The sequence below is a fragment of the Hoplias malabaricus genome, chromosome 5 (assembly GCF_029633855.1).
Source record: "Hoplias malabaricus isolate fHopMal1 chromosome 5, fHopMal1.hap1, whole genome shotgun sequence".
Classification (NCBI taxonomy): Eukaryota; Metazoa; Chordata; class Actinopteri; order Characiformes; family Erythrinidae; genus Hoplias; species Hoplias malabaricus.
This window is the reverse complement of record NC_089804.1, coordinates 47,206,636-47,223,822: the sequence shown is the minus strand read 5'-3', so window position 1 is coordinate 47,223,822 and position 17,187 is coordinate 47,206,636. Positions and strand designations below refer to the sequence as shown.

At 38.9% G+C, this 17,187-nt stretch overlaps 1 protein-coding gene across 2 annotated transcripts in view; it reads left to right on the top strand.

Moving 5' to 3' along the window:
- The window catches only part of lamb2l (laminin, beta 2-like), a 49,295-nt gene that overhangs the window by 15,600 nt on the left and 16,508 nt on the right, over positions 1 to 17,187 (top strand). For both annotated transcript variants that reach the window (XM_066670297.1, XM_066670299.1), the window contains exons 3-16: positions 5,327 to 5,496; positions 8,704 to 8,839; positions 10,087 to 10,160; positions 10,310 to 10,498; positions 10,641 to 10,704; positions 10,893 to 11,095; positions 11,457 to 11,577; positions 11,682 to 11,870; positions 12,037 to 12,216; positions 12,884 to 12,996; positions 13,267 to 13,346; positions 13,832 to 13,988; positions 16,447 to 16,581; positions 16,907 to 17,068. In XM_066670297.1, the coding sequence (XP_066526394.1) occupies positions 5,327 to 5,496; positions 8,704 to 8,839; positions 10,087 to 10,160; positions 10,310 to 10,498; positions 10,641 to 10,704; positions 10,893 to 11,095; positions 11,457 to 11,577; positions 11,682 to 11,870; positions 12,037 to 12,216; positions 12,884 to 12,996; positions 13,267 to 13,346; positions 13,832 to 13,988; positions 16,447 to 16,581; positions 16,907 to 17,068 (1,973 nt within the window). The remainder of the gene's footprint in view (positions 1 to 5,326; positions 5,497 to 8,703; positions 8,840 to 10,086; positions 10,161 to 10,309; positions 10,499 to 10,640; positions 10,705 to 10,892; positions 11,096 to 11,456; positions 11,578 to 11,681; positions 11,871 to 12,036; positions 12,217 to 12,883; positions 12,997 to 13,266; positions 13,347 to 13,831; positions 13,989 to 16,446; positions 16,582 to 16,906; positions 17,069 to 17,187) is intronic.

Here is a 17,187-nt window from a genome sequence, read left to right as displayed (position 1 = left end):
GCAGCCCGGTCAGAAAGAATGCAACACAAATATAGATGATTGTTGGTGACGGATAAAAGAGGGAGAGAAGATTTTGTGAATGTGAACACTGAGCACATTAACACAATTAAACTTGTTGTGGGTATTTCTTCCTCTCACATTGTTCCTTTCTGAACATTCTTCTTAGATCTCTGTAAAATGTGTTATCTCTCATGCATCAACTCGTCTGTCTATTTTGATGCAGCAGTTAAATGCAGGTCTAAAACTACTGTACCCTTCAACCATGGGTGTCCAACATCATGTTTTGTGAGGATGCACAAATAGACTATCGTGTAGCCTAAAAGGGACAATGTTGCATTTTTCAGTAAGAAGAGGGTTTCCCTGCATGTTTATGCATGTTCTACCATAAAGCAAAATGTAATGTAGATGCTCAAGGGGAATGTGATGCAATCAGGTAGTCCAGAGTGACTTCACATTTTCAAATAATATTGAAGTCTTGTGTTTGGTTCTTTTTTAAAAGCGGCCTAATTTACCATATGCCCAAAATACATTATATATAAATATTATACATAAAATATTATCATTTTTTAGCAGTTGAACTTCTAACAATAGAAAGGTTTAGGTGCATGAATCTTAAGCAATAGCATGTCATAAAAACACGTACCACTGTCCTCTTACCCCAAATACAAACACACATACAAATACGTGCACAAATATATACAGTATATACAAATATATAGTACTGTGCAGAAGTCTTAGGCACCTAAGATAATTATATATATTTAAAGTAATGCCTTCTCAGTAAGCATGGTGCTTTTATATAGTTATATATTTTCACAGTAAATACAAAAAAATCTAATTAGAAATATAAGATTTTTTCCTCTATATAGTAGTAGGTACTTTTTTTTCTATAAAGTAGAATATAAAGAACAATGTTTTGTTCAGATTCTCCTTGATTGCATGAATTTGTTAAGTCAACAGCACACATTATTTAAAATCATAATTTATTAACCGCTAAAACTAGGGAGTGAATGATAACCTCAAATAACATGGACTGCCATGAGGAGAGATTTGGAAAAAGTGAAACAAGCAATTCACACACAGAAAATCACACTTGCTGGAATAATGATATTTGGTTTTATTCTAATGGGCATTATTTGTTGTTTGTTTGTTTGTTTGTTTTTAGCAAATAAACATTTAACTGCTCAGATAAATAGCTTTTTATATCTCAAATTTCTGGTGCCTAAAACTTTTGCACAGTACTGTATATTAATTAAATCTTTCATTCATTAATTGATTGTCTGTAACTGCTTATCCAGTTTAGGGTCACAGTGGGTCCAGAGCCTTCCCGGAGACACTGGGAGCAAGGCAGAAACACACACTAAAGGCAGCAACAGTCCATTGCAGGGCGACACACACTCACACTTAGACCTATGGGCACTTTTGTGTAGCCAATCCACCTACCAGTGTGTGGTTTTGTGCCGTGTAAGAAAACCAGAGCACCTGGAGAAAACTCACACAGATGGGAACACACACCAAACTCAGACTGACAGTCACCTGGAGCGGGGCTCTAACCCATAACCCACAACAGCGACATTATCTGTTGCACCACATTGCCAGCACAAATATATATATATATATATATATATATAAAACATTCTGAAAAACAACTAATTGATCTTTGAACATCATCTTCAGATTTTGATTCTAATAATATGGATATATGGTAGATGCAATTATATCTGCTCTCAGTGACCATGAGGTGACCTCTCCTCTGCCTTTCTTTTTACAGTACAATCCAGCACGTGTAATGACTGGCTCTGTGCCCTTTTTCTACAGCATTCCACAGATAAAGAGGGTGCATTTTGAGAGGGATTTTTCAGAGGCTTTTAGCGGGACATATTTTGACACCTGGAATAAGTAGCATTTACCCACTGTGCTCACATCCCTGTAATAGTGCTGCTTTCCTGACGCCAGCCTTCTGTGTTAGGATACACTGCTGTTTGTGCATCTGAGGTGTTTGTGTGTGTTTGTGGGTATCCATATGTATACATATGCATGAGTGAAAAAAAATAAATAAATCCTGGTTGAGTTTGCAAGGACTGGCATGAACTTTTTTGTGGAATTTTCAAATGGAGGAAATTGACCATGAATATAGCTGTAATCTCTAGGTTATTAGCACAGTCCAATTTTTCCATGGCCTATAGTCATAGTGCACTTGCGTGACTGAATTCGATTACTCTCAATGATGTTGAAATTTTTTCAAAATTAATTGACAGCTCTTTTGTTGCTTTGAAGTCAGTCAAATTAATTAGTGACAAAATATGCAATATGCAATGAGGATTATGTGAGAATGCACAAATGACCCCTTGGGTTTTGTATCTGGCAAACTAACAGCAGAAATGAATTTTTAACTGCTTCATAGGATTTTTTCCCCGTATTCTTTTCTGAAGTCACAGGCGTTAGCAAACTTACTGTTATCTCTTTAAAAATGCTATATCTGATAATAATGTGTATGGCTGATAATATGTGTGCAGTGGATTTATGAATAAGACGTTTAATAAAACACTGTTTCTCTTTTGTTGATTTTACAGTCTGAAGAAATGGAATGTGTGGAAGGACAATAACAGGCTTGTGGATAACATAGCTTGCTTTCTTCCTCCCTTAAACACACACGCACATGCACACACACACACACACACACACGCACACACACACACACACACACTCATAAAATATCCCTATTGTCACCTTTGCTAGTCCGAACATGAGAAACTATGAGCAAGAATTATTTCAAATGTCTTTTATCAGAGGTTGTGTGTTGTGTATCTGCTCAATGGCTTGTAATGACCTGCGTGTGGCCTGTAATGACAGAAGAGAACAGCTTATTCTTATGAAGGTCTTTCAGACCACCTCCTGAGCAATTCACATATATTATGTCTTTTACATAAACACAGTAATGCACTGGCATTCCAAACTGGGGAAAGTAATCTAATCTGAGAATACATGGAAGTTTTAGACACAAACATGCGTGCACTGTCACTGAACCTTCTGACAGCATGTTAAAAATCCCATCATCCCAGTATCATCGAAGAGCACTTAGGGTGGAGAGCACTTTGGGGCATTAATGGCATCAGGGATGTTTGGAGAGGATAGAATGGAAGGGAAGTGACTTATCTGTGCTTCCTTATGCATTTTATTCCTTTCAAATGCTGCATAGATAGACAAGGGCTATGAACAAAATGGATCACCAGTGTGGAATAGCAATTTTTGTCTTTGTATCTAAAAAATAAGCTTAAATTCTAGAGTTGGTCATTCCCAAAAGTAACAGTAGATGCTAGCAAGGGCCAAAAGGCTGTTGTGTCATTTCTCATTACACGTATCAAAGGGTTTTCATATAAATATGCTGCATTAATCAGCTGGAGTATGTTGCTGTTACTAATAAAAGTTAGGCAAACCACAATGAACATTACCTTGATTACTGAGTTTATCACAAAAGTGTAGTGTTCACACTCATTCTGAATAAATATCAATGAAAATAGTAATGCAATGTAAGCATCTGTATTTTGACAGTGTTGTGGTATTGCATTAAGTGAATGAATGGGAGTTCTGGTAGCTTGCCCAACCTTGCAAGAGTTCTCCTGCTCGTGGGAATAAATGAGTGAATAAATGAATGAAAATTAAATAAAAAAAGACAATATCTAGACATTTTCACAAGTGTTATAGACATTACAATGGCTAAAATGTGAAAGCCTCGATATTGTTCCTATAGTGGTCTTCAAAAAAAAACTGAAAGGCAACATGACATGATGTTGTACAGAGACAGTAGAGCCCGAGTGCCTCTCAGGTATTCACACTCACCAACCCATTCTCTCCTGAGTTTACTCAGGGTGAGTCAGATGTGTACAGACTGGCCTTCCAAAGGTCAAGCATTTTATTTGAGCAGTATCTGAAGGCTTACTGTACATGAGCTACTGAGATTAAATCCCAAGTCCCCTCTTTTCACTACCCCACAAAATCCACTTCAGTGTAACATCTCATCTTGTTGTTATTCAGAGGAATTTATGGAATGTATTCTGGCTAAATCTATTACTTGAGAAGGAGGCATGTCTCTATGTAGTCCACCTCCGGGTTTATGTGTCACACTTCAAAAAGACAGAAAAGGGCAGGGCTATTAAATCATTTACCATGTCTTACAGTGCATGTTTACTATGTGCATTTAAGACCTTATCAGATTTTTCCACCTTTTTTTAGTTGATTATTAGACCTCTGTCAATGGAACAGTATTGTGTATAGGTGAGAGACCATATTTATTTCTTTTCTAGTCAAAAATATCACATTTTCAGTGCTATTTTTAAAAAAAATTTTGTAAAAAAAAACCTATTTAACATTCATTCATTTATTCATTATCTGTAACCACTTATCCAGTTCAGGGTCACGGTGGGTCCAGAGCCTACCTGGAATCATTGCGTGCAAGGCGGGAATACACCCTGGAGGGGGTGCCAGTCCTTCACAGGGCAACACAGACACTCACACATTCACACCTATGGACACTTTGGAATCGCCAATTCACCTACCAACGTGTGTTTTTGGACTGTGGGAGGAAACCGGAGCCCCTGGAGGAGACCCACACGGACACGGGGAGAACACACCAACTCCTCACAGACAGGCACCCGGAACGGGAATCGAACCCACAACCTCCAGGTCCCTGGAGCTGTGTGACTGCGCCACTGTGCCACCCACCTATTTAACAAAAATGTTATAATTTGTTGGTGGCTCAAACCCACAACCCTAGAACCTGCTGGCATATGAAACATAATAATGGTAAATAAAATTATATACATGCGTTTTTAAATCCTTACCTTGCTGCAATATCAATAAATAGAAAAGTCACAATTGCTCAGATGCATTCTAGTATAGTTCTAATAAACGTATATTACAAAAATGAGTGGCACGGTGGTGCAGCAGGTGGTGTTGTAGTCACACTACTCCAGGGGCCTGAAGGTTGTGGGTTCAAGTCCTGCTCCGGGTGACTGTCTGTGAGGAGTTTGGTGTTATGCCCGTGTGGGTTATTCCATTATTCCCTACACTGTAGACTGCATTTATTAAAGTTAGTGATCTGTGGGGAAAGCTCAGCATGTTAATTTCAGAGCCCCTGATTGGACATCTCTTCAGTGCAGTGACCTTCTGCTGCTCTACATCTGCCTTTAGTCAACTCCAGCTCACAATCTTCAAAATGATGCTGTGATGTAGGAATGCACAAAAAAGATGAAAAAGTCCTGAGTTGAGAATGAAAACATGGCTTCATAGGTTTTTATGTAATTGCTTGTTTTTGTCTCTCTCCTAGTTGTCCATGTTATTGCTCAGGACCTTCCATCAGCTCCTCATGGCTGCAGCGATGGAAGCTGTTACCCAGCTACAGGAAACCTGCTGATTGGACGAGCTGTTAACCTAACTGCCATCTCCACCTGTGGCCTGGAGACACCAGAGCAGTACTGCATCGTCAGCCACCTAAAGGTAAACCTTTAATCACTTAAGACTAAATATTCACACACACATTCTAGCTTTCTGTATCACTAGACGGACAAGGATTCTCCAAACATGGCAAAAAAAATGTACTAAAGCCATGGTAGTGAAACTGCATTTAAGCAATGCAAAAAAAAAAGAAGATATTTTAGGTATTTCTCTTTCTGGTTCTTTTCTTTGATGTTGCTGAAAGCTAGGGTTGTCTGCTGTTATCTTTAAATGTGTTGAAGATTTTTTAGCCAAGACCATGAATAATAAATGTGATGAAGTTTCAGCAGAGCTAAAAAAGGATGCTGTTTATTAGAGTAAAGGTGTTTAGTGTGCAAACAAATGAAAGCAGCCAAATCTTAACCTGAACTGTTGTGAACTAACAGGCATTTCCTTCTGCAGGTGAAATACAATGGCAAAGATGCTAAAGATGCTGTATATTATCTGTTATTCTCACTAACCAATAAATTACTGTAATTTATTCACTTTTGGCACGGTGGTGCAGCAGTCACACAGCTCCAGGGACCTGGAGGTTGTGGGTTTGATTCCTGCTCCAGGTGACTGTCTGTGAGGAGTTGGTGTGTTCTCCCTGTGTCCGTGTGGGTTTCCTCCCACAGTCCAAAAACACACGTTGGTAGATGGATTGGCGACTCAAAAGTGTCCTTGTGTATGTGTTGCCCTGTGAAGGACTGGTGCTCCCTCCAGGGTGTATTCCCAGATAAGCGGTTACAGATAATGAATGAATGAATGAATGAAGTTTAGTTACCAGGCTGAAATGCTGAGTTAAATAGACTTTTAATAAAATGCTGGAAGGGCCAAAAGGTATATGTTCTTGTTCTCCTCAATAAATTGTTAGACTTAAAGCCAGCTCAAAATTTTAAGTTATTTTTAAGTCAAAGCATAATTCTTTACACTGCAATACTTGTGTTTGTGTTGTGATCTCATTTTGTGTAAACAGTGTACTGTGTTTTCTTCCTCTTGTGTATGGTTATTTACTCCTGCATGCTTGGTCTTGTCTGCTCTCTGTTGGAGGCTTGTATTGTGAATGAGGTATGGTGTGCCCCTCGGCGCTGCTTACTTTAGCTTACTTCAAAACCTAGTATCAGAACATGAAACAGAAATGCAGCTACAATCAGTTTGCTTTCAATTTCAGTGTCTGAACAAAGAGACAAGTGGTACTTCTCACTCTGTTCTATTTTATTTTGTTAAGATGCAGTCGTGAGGAAAGTTTAGAAAGTGTACTGGTTCAAAGCCAGAGATTTTTCAGCATTACGGAAAAAAAACATATTTCAATGAAGTAAATATATTACCCACTTTCATGTTTTTTCTGCATTTGCCCTTGGCCTTGTATTCACCTTCCATTCTTTTCTGCAGACCTGCTTGTTTTGTTTCAAAGAAAAAGGGATATTTTTTCTTTTTTTTGTTCCTAATACTTTACATTCGTGAATTTTTTTATTGCTGCAGCAGTAATGCTGTATAGGTTTTAAGAATATCCTTAACGTACTATATATCTCCATGTGCATTTAATTTATCGTGTGTGTGTGTGTGTGTGTGTGTGTGTGCGTACTTTTGTGCGTTTTTTTGTCTGTAAATGTTTAACTGCCTGTGGGCCCCATGATTCCAGACTCATAGGGATGTGGTAGCACTCATTTTTCATTAGTCCAGGTGTGGTCTTTCAACTCCCTGTCAACTCATTCATGTTCTGAGCTTCCATAACGTGCACTCATTACTCACTTTCAGCAAATCACACCCTTTGTCTTTTGGATTCTTTTTGGGAAGTTGGAATATATCCATAATTCTGCAAATTACAGGCTTAAAGCAATTCTTTCATATGGCTGTGACTCATTTTATATGTTGTGCATTTAACTGTGTACAATTGACAAAGACTTATAGTTCTGTTTCTGACATTTTCTTATTTTATAATTTGATTTAAACCATCACTTGCCATTTACTCTCTGTCAAACGTTTATGAAAAACATTAGCAAGCAGTAGAAATGGTCCATAATGACTTCAGATTAAATCATGTTACTTTAAGTTACATTGACATTTAAGAATGTTTTCCCTACATTTGCTCTTTTTTTTTTTTGAGATATGAGTTTTTTATTTCAACAGTGGTAATTAATACCTGATCCCCTGCCTTCATAACGGAAACAGAATTCAGGACCATGAACTGTTGTTTTTGTTCTTATACTGTATACTGTACAGTGCAAAGAAGAGCAAAGGTCTACAACAGATACAGTATGTAGGAAGCTGATATAGTATCTGTGTGGCCTTTAAAAGCCCCTGCAAATGAAGTCTCTCACTGTGTTTCAATACCTCTAAGCCTTAGAGCTCCTCATAGCCAGGTCACTGTTGGAGATTTAGTTTCCCCAGACAACAACCCAGTTTGAGACAAAGTGATCTGGCTGTATTCCACTCAAGCTCTCAGGACTGCTTGGCTCAGGATTCTGCTCCAGGAAGCACAGCTGAAACCAGTTTCTATATCTCATTCTTATTTGCCACACTCAAACACCATTTTTATATTCACTGACCTCCACTGATTCACATTAATGGTGAATTAGTAATCCCTTTCATTGATTAATGGTTGGAAGTTCAATCCCTCCATTATTCACTGTGGCACTGAAGAAAAATACAAGAAACAAAAACAAAAACATAAAAAAATACCCTTTCCCAAAGACCCACATGAGTTAAATATTTTTTTAATATTGCACTGTTTAGGAAATCATTGCTGTTAAAATAAAAACATATCTCCAAAAAAGTAATCTTACAGTAGAAGGAAAAAAACTTCATAACTTTCAGTGGAATCAGCGTAAAAAAGTGTACTCAGAGTAATACTGCAGCTTTTCTATTGCTCCATTCTGTATGCAATTTTCACACAGTGTGAAGGACTGTGTTTAAATGATATTGGGAAATAATCATCACTCATACAATGGCACTTCCTTGCTCCACAATATACCATATACAGTAGTACAAGAGTGAACACTTAAGCCCTGCTAATGCACTTAGAGCTTATACAAAAATTCCCTTTTTTTTGCGATGATCAACTGAGCAGGTTCCCGAGTGTCATTTGGTTCTGGGGTATTTTAGCGTCAATGCGAGTTTAACTCTTGATAACAGAGTTTGACTTTACATTATTTGACCTTTTGAAACATTCATATGCTTATCTGAATCATTGATATCTGTACACACATTCTGTTTCTCCCAATACAGGAGGTGGACAAATGCTTCAGATGTGACTCGCGGAGACCTTATGACCCTTACCATCACAGAAACAGCCACCGTGTGGAGAATGTTATCTACCTGAAGGACAGCCGAGGAGAGCTGACATGGTGGCAGTCTGTCAATGGTGAGTTTGATACATTGTATGGCCACAGCATAACACTTGTTCATACAAGATTTCTTCTGAAATGATAGATATAGATGTTGGACGATTTGTTCTTTTAAAAAACCCATCTTCTTATCTATATATCCCTCTTGGGCTTATTTACCATAGGCTTACATTACTGCTCGGTAGCATCATATTTTGTGTTATGCTTTTTTAATATGTGGCCCACGGTCTGAGTCCGGACCCAGACACTGTCCTATCCGGACCTGAACCTGTACCAGATCAATTATTTGAGAGATGTTTAGTTTTTATCAGAGTGTTTGTTTTAAATGGTGTGATTTTCTAGTCATTACAGTTCAGGTTTAACACTCAAGGAAATTTTCAGACTAATCACATGTGTTTCTGCATATCACACATGAGGCTCAGCCAATCAGATCTGTGCATTATGATGAGTGCTGTGACTCAAATGAGTGACACACACAGGGCAGGGCTCCAGACACTGTTGCCCTGGGGCCAGTAAAAATAGCCAAAGGGACGTGATAAAAACTCTTCTGGGACACTTTCCGGATGACAGTGTTTTGTGAGTTAAACGCAGAAACTTTAAAAATAAGGGAACGATTATGGGTTGAAATTCTCATAACGCTGAACATGGATTCCCATCCTTCAGCATAAAGAGCCAATCAGCTTGCTGATAACGGATAAAGTCCCGCCCTCAATAAGAACAAATCATATTGCTGGTATGGTAAAGCTGTAAGTCAAACTGCAACTACAAGTCATTAGGGACTTTATTTACGTATGCATCTTTTTTCCAAATCGTTGTTTTATTTATATATTGAACTTGAAATGAAAGAAGGACATTTTATTTAGAGTATTTGTTATTTGTAATATGTATAAATCTTGTTGTATATTGAAATGTAATTGAAAGGGTAATTTGATTTGAAATTACATTATTAACTACATAAAATGTTGCCATCACTACAAGGCTACTTAAATATGCAGGATATGGCACTGATCATAATGCAGGTTATACATTATGTTCTGGACATTAGCTTAAGAAAATTTTCTCAAACCGGACCTTAATGAATTTTATTGAATTACCCCTGGTTTATACGTACAGTTGCATTATTTTTAAATTTGTCTGTGTTTGGTTAATGTTATCAAAGAAAAAAATCCATTTGATTGCTTCAGACCAGGTAAAACAAAAAAAACAAAAAAAACAAAACCAAGGGAGTATGTCTTTAATTATTTATGTTTTCTTTTATTCTCAGGAGAGGAAAGTGTTAGTATCAGACTCAATTTGGAGGCAGAGTTCCACTTCACCCACCTCATCATGAAGTTTAAGGTTTGCCATGATTTTCATGTCACATGGAGTTTTTAAAATTGTTTCACCACTACGTTAACTGCCATCAATCAAAAAGACATTTTTCCATAGCTGTCTGTGCAACCCCTAAGAATCCAAACATTTCTCACTTCCTCTCGGTTCCTTCCCAGACGTTCAGGCCTGCAGGTATGTTGATTGAGCGCTCTGCAGATTTCGGGCGTTCCTGGAGGCCATATCGCTATTTTGCTTACAACTGCAGCAGAACCTTTCCACAAATCCCTGCTCACACTCTGCAGCTTATAGATGATGTCATCTGTGAAGAGCGCTATTCTGATATAGAGCCATCCACAGAGGGAGAGGTAACAGCACCAAAGCATTCCCTCAGTCATTGACATAAATCACTGCTCACTTTTAGCCCTGTTGCCACATTTTATGTTTGACCACATGCTTAAAATGTACTCTTGTTTATTTAATATTTTTAATTTAATGGTTATGCCGCAGGTCATTTTCAAAGTGCTTGATCCTTCAATCCATGTGAGTGACCCCTACAGTACTAATATTCAAGGTGTGTATTAATCCATCACAAAAGCTCATTGAAATCTTTTCGTTGAAGACTATAACAATTTTCCACAGTTCTGGTCCTGGTTTCTTTGCTTAAGAACTCCTACTACACCTGGCAGTTAGTGAATGAACTGGATCAGAAACTTGAATAGGGAATTGTGTTGATGAGAAATCCCTTGCTTGTGTGTGTAGACTTGCTACGTATTACTAACTTGAGGATCAACTTCACCAAACTCCACACTCTGGGGGATAACCTGCTTGACCGGCGTCTGGACGTGCTGCAAAAGTACTACTATGCTTTATATGAGTTAGTGGTGCGTGGCAGCTGCTTCTGCTATGGCCATGCCTCAGAGTGTGTCCCAGTGCCAGGAGTGGATGCCAGGGACAGTGGCATGGTGAGTTTGTAATACTTTTTCTCAATCAATTTTGTTTGAGGTTTTTCTTACAGCTTTGTAGTTGCTTTGTCGTAGTAGAACAATAGACAACATTTTGTCAGTTGTGGGCAATGTGGCAAGTAATGTGGTGATTGACTTTTTTTTTTTTTGATGTTATTTATCAAAAAGTAAATGTTTTGGTTCCAAATTAGTCATAATTTATTAAAAAATGCAATTTAAAATGTAATTATTTTTATTTTCTAATGTCCGTTTAAATGAAAGGTGATCTAAGAATTTTGTACGGCAGTTCTTACCCATCAAATTAGCTGTTAATGGTTAACATTCCCAGAATTTCTGTTGAGGCTGTGTTGTAATTGGTCAGATTCATGGACGCTGTGTGTGTAAGCATAACACAGTGGGGCTCAACTGTGAGCACTGCAGAAATTTTCACCATGACCTGCCCTGGAGACCAGCTGAGGCTGATAATCCACACACCTGCAGAGGCAAGATTCTCACACTCTCGCACCCAAACAAACACAAAAATACAAACACCCACAAACATTTTTGTAGGTCAAACTAATTTTGCAAATCTTTTGTCTTTAATCAGAGTGCAACTGTAACGGTCACTCCATGAAGTGTCACTTTGACATGGCGGTATATCTGGCCACGGGGAATGTTAGCGGAGGTGTGTGTGATAACTGTCTCCATAACACCATGGGCCGCAACTGTGAGACCTGCAAACCATTTTACTATCAGGACCCACAGAGAGACATCAGAGACCCATCTGTGTGTGTCCGTAAGTCACAGTGTGTATTGGAGTTATGCACAGGTTTACTTAAGTTTTATTGACATATTCTACAGTATACAGCAAACAGGCAATTCTCTCTCTCGCTCTCTCTCTCTCTCTCTCTCTCTCTCTCTCTCTCTCTCTCTCTCTCTCTCTTGTTTTCTTCTGTGTGTAGCATGTGATTGTGACCCGGTGGGCTCCCTGGAAGGAGGTGTGTGTGAAAGTCACACTGATGTAAATCTTGGCATGATCGGAGGTCAGTGCCGCTGTAAGGAAAATGTCAGGGGGCAGCGCTGTGACTACTGCAAAGAGGGACACTACGGCCTCAGCCAAAATGACCCTCTGGGCTGCCAACGTAAGTAATATATGTTTATTTCATTATCTGTAACCGCTTATCCAGTTCAGGGTTGCGGTGGGTCTAGAGCCTACCTGGAATCACTGGGGCGTAATGCGGGAACACGCTCTGCTGTGCCACCATACCACCCATACTTGTAATATATGTTTAGTACAGCTATACTAGAATGCAGCTGAGCAATTGTGACTTTTCTATTTATTGAAATTACAGCAAGATAATGATTTCAAAAACTCATGTATATGATTTTATTTATCATTACTATTTATCATTATTATGTTTCATATGCCAGCAGGGTTCTATGGTTGTGGGTTTGAGCCCCACCTTGGGTCAGTTTCTGTGTGGAACTTGTTATGTTCTCCCGGTATCTTTGTGGGTTTCCTCTGGGTGCTATGGTTTATTCCCACAGTCCACCTACGAAAACACAACTCGTAGGTCTATTGGCCATCAAAGGTAGCCTTATGTGTGATGCCCTGTGATGGATTGTTGCCCTGTCCAGTGTGTGGTTCTGCCTTGTGCCCAGTGATTCCGAGTAGGATCCAGACACACCGCGATTTTGAACTTGATAAAGCGGTTACAGATATTGAAAGAATGTATAAATATTCATATTCTGCTAAATCCAAATTTTGTGTATCTGTATGACATATATTTTCATGAATGTGGTTCATAGCATGTAACTGTGACACACGTGGCATCACCATGCTGGGAGCTCCATGTGATCCGATCAGTGGAGACTGCTCCTGCAAGAGATATGTGACAGGACGCTACTGCAACCAGTGCATAGTAAGAGTTAAACTTCACAAATACTTAATCCTCCATGAAATTTAAAAATCACCCACCCAGATTTATTTGGACAACATCTTTGTCATGTCCCCTATCCTAAAAGAAATGTACCCCTTCTCAAAAAATGAAATACTTTCTTGATTCCATAACCTACACAAACTAGTGTTGTCAGATATTTAAAATGCCCACCCAAAGATGACACCTTAGTAACACCTCTGCCTAAACTGTGTGTGTGTGTGTGTGTGTGTGTGTGTGTGTGTATGTGTCCAGTCAGAGTATTGGGGACTCAGTAATGACCATTCAGGCTGCCGACCCTGTGACTGTGACTTCGGAGGAGCATACAGCAGCAAGTACGTTCCTCTAACACTTGGACTTTTAAGTGTTTATATGTAACTTGAATGTTTTGAGAGATAACGCAGCTCAGATATAGAGTTGGAGACAAACACTGTATTATTTCCAACTCACGAGTGCCATTCCAGCTCATCTCGAAGCTTTTGAATGATGCTCCATCACTGAGAACACGACTCATCTGTGGGTTTATACCCCTCTAGCTGACACTTGTCTTCTGGCATGGTGACCTTAGGACCATGCATTACTGCTTGAGAGTGTCATATTGAGATTTTCCAAGATATTCATGCACTTTAAAGTATCTCTATTCACACATTAAAGTGACTCATTCCTCATGTCCATGTCATACCATCCATTTTAAAATTGCTTTGTCATGATGTTTCCTCAACTTTTGCATCCTGTATGTTGAATATGCATCTTCAAAGCTTTAGGTATTGTGCATTATATTAGTTCTCATTCAGCTGGTCCTAATGTCCAACTACAACAGGTGCAGGATGGACAATGGCCAGTGTGACTGTCGGCCTCACTTGATTGGCCGCCAGTGCTCAGATGTGCAACCTGGGTATTTCTGTGCTGCGCTGGACTACTATAAATATGAGGCCGAAGGGGCCATGGGCCATTCTCCTGATGACCCTTCTATACCTGTGAGTACTGAACACTGATCACACCTTGCCTATAATATTATTCTGTGCTTCATAAGCCATAAACCATCTAATGTGTATCATCTGTTTTCCTCAAACTCTTGCTTTAAAGAGTCAGTAGAAAATGGCCTTTGACAAACATTACTGACTGAGCCAGTGTGATTTATTTCAGGTTATTTCGTTCAAATAATGTTTCATTTCATTTCACTGAGAAATGTAATAATGCTGAGGCCAAATTTAATCTTTCATTGAACAAAAGGGTCCCTCATACTCAAACATGCTTGTACTCGATAACTGAGTCAAAACAACAGTGGGAATGGGTCCTTATCTGGTAAGAGCATCACCATATCACCTGCATGTAACCAGGGCAGGTCCAGACACACACAACAACACAACACGTCAAATAATGGAATGTAAACTGTGGGGCACTCAGGGATTCTGATGGGCATGAATAATGTGAAGAATGCTTCAACACTGTGCCACAGATTTAGGTAAGGGGTTTTTCATCTGGGTTGTTAATGGAAATATACCTGCAGCTCTCTTGGCACTCTGTATATGCCCAGAATGAAAAATTGACTCCATTAATTTTATAATGATAGATTCTATTATATTACACAATAATATAATTGACTATGTACAATACCACCGTTAATTTGATCAATTAACTGATAGATGCCAGTGCTGATATCCCATTATTTTTATTTACATGTCTTTTGTCTTAGGTTGATATGCAAAAATCTAAACACATTACAAAGAAATATAACAATAACAACCATTTAATACCAGTTTGAAATACACACACACAATCTGCCTCTCTCTTATTGGGATCGGAGCAGGACATAGATGAATTGACCCAGAATAACATCTGAAAATGGAGGAGATGCCAGGCTGTCAAATAGAGTTAGTTATGCCTGCCTCACATATAAACACATAGATTCTGAACCTCTCTCGCACACTTCTTTCTGCCGCTCCCTGTGTCTCTCTTACAAAAACATACCTCTTAGTGCCCCATTGTGACACATTCCTTTATTCACTGACTGTCATAACACAACCACTGCTAGCTATACCACTGCTATATTCCCAGCTCTATCCCTGTCTCTGCTGTCATGTTCTTACACATATTATATTTACATGTCCTGTCTTGGCCTAACATTTATCTAGAGCAGGGTCTTGAATCCAGATTTCTGTCCTGGATTTTACAATCAGTGTTAGGTGTCAGCCTAAGTGACCAACAGGTTACATCAGCCATTCAATTTGCTACAACTGAATACACATTATAAGACTGGAACCTGTATTAAAGGTTGAAAACCTTTGAAAACCTATGGTGTAAAGTATCCTTTATAATATTTTACCGATGAATGCTAATATTAACATATTAACTTATTCCTTATTTGAGTTGCATGTTCCACTTTTACTGGGTGCTTTAGTGAATTAGTGAATTAGTGAATTCGGCTAATTAAAAATGTTTTAAATGCAATAAATACAAAAAACGACTTTTTTTTAACATTAAAGCTTCATTTAATGGGGGAAAAATAGAAAGAAAAGATTTCCAATGATTTCGATGAGTAACTTGTGTTTTGTAAATATTGAAAATTTAGAATCTAATGCCTGTGACACACTCAAAAAGTTGGGACAGGCAAAATGAGAATGAACAGTTAATATGAAATTCATGTTATGTTACACTGTAGGGCGGGACAGTGGCACAACAGGTAGTGTCACTGTTACACAGCTCCAGGGTCCTGGGGTTGAGGGTTCGAACAGACCGTCTGTTAGGAGTTTGGTGTATTTCCTCACAAACGTGCCCATAGTTGTGAATGTGCGAGTGTGTGTTGCCCAGTGAAGGACTGGTGCCCCGTTCAGGGTGTTTCCATCTTGCACCCAGTGATTCGGGGCAGGCTCCGGAACTGGATAAGTGGTTACAGATAATGAACTATATGTAAGAAGTTCCCATTGATGTGGAAGGGAACATTGTGTTTTTAGAAAGACATTTGCTGTCATCAACAACAGAGTGTGTGTTTTAGTGGACTGTCTGCAGTCCAGGTCTGTCTTCTTTGGTGCATCAGGAAGAGGAGAATCAGGCAAAGGTGACCACGGACTGTGGAGCAGATGTAAGTCTTGTGTCAAGTCAGAATGATTAAACATTCCACTTGCAGCACTTTAACAATTAGCTTTAACAATTCTACAGTGAATAAACAGTGCATTTAAAAGAAAATGTAATGCAATAGTGTAGTAAACATGCCTCTGTCCCAACTTTTTCGGAAGTGTTTAAGGCATCAAATTTGATGTGTTAAAAAAAAACAACACACACACAATCAAGTTGTTGAGTGAAAACATTTGAAATGTTTTATTTGTGCTTTTGTCAGTTAAAACAGAGAATTAACAAATCACAGAACCTTTTGTGGCATTTTACAAAATGTTCCCCACTAGAACTCATGGTGAACGTTTTCTCTCTGTTTTTTAGGGGAATCCTCGGCCTCAGGCAGGGAGTAACTGTGCAGAGCATCTCAACAATCAGCTAAGGAGACACAAGCGGCACCGGCGTATTGTCCAGCAGCAGAGAGCAGCATTGAGACGTATCCGCCAGCTGCAGCAGACTGTATGTCTGACCATCTGATTATATCACCTTTCTCTCACCTTCTGAGTCTAGGGATTTTTGCACAATTCCACCCCTACACAAAAGATTTAGTCAGCCAAGATATGGTCACTGTCAAAAAAAGCAAAAACAAACAAACAAACAAACAAAAAACCCTGTAACTATTAATGCAAAATTAATCAACAATGATTTAACTCCAAGCCATTTTGGAGCACAATTGACATTGCTTTGTTGTGTGGCTAGGATGGCCCTTCTAGAACTCCACATTCAGCAGGTGTATCTGATTTGCCAGTTGTTAGCATGTTAGTATTTCTTTTTTTTTCTGCAGCCTGACGTGATGACCGTACACAGACAGAGGCAGCCAGGTCAGATGATCACCTGGACAGGACCAGGCTTTGCTCGGGTGAAAGACGGTGCTGGACTTGTCTTCACCATTGACAACATCGCTTATGCCATGGAATATGACATTATGATCCGTTATGAGCCAGAGGTTAGCCTTGAACTATTTTGACAATAGAAAATTTGTGAATGCCTTGCTTTACAGAATGCATTCAGTTCAGATGAGCAGGTTGTTTTGTGCCTTGATGTATTAGAACCTGATGTATTTTG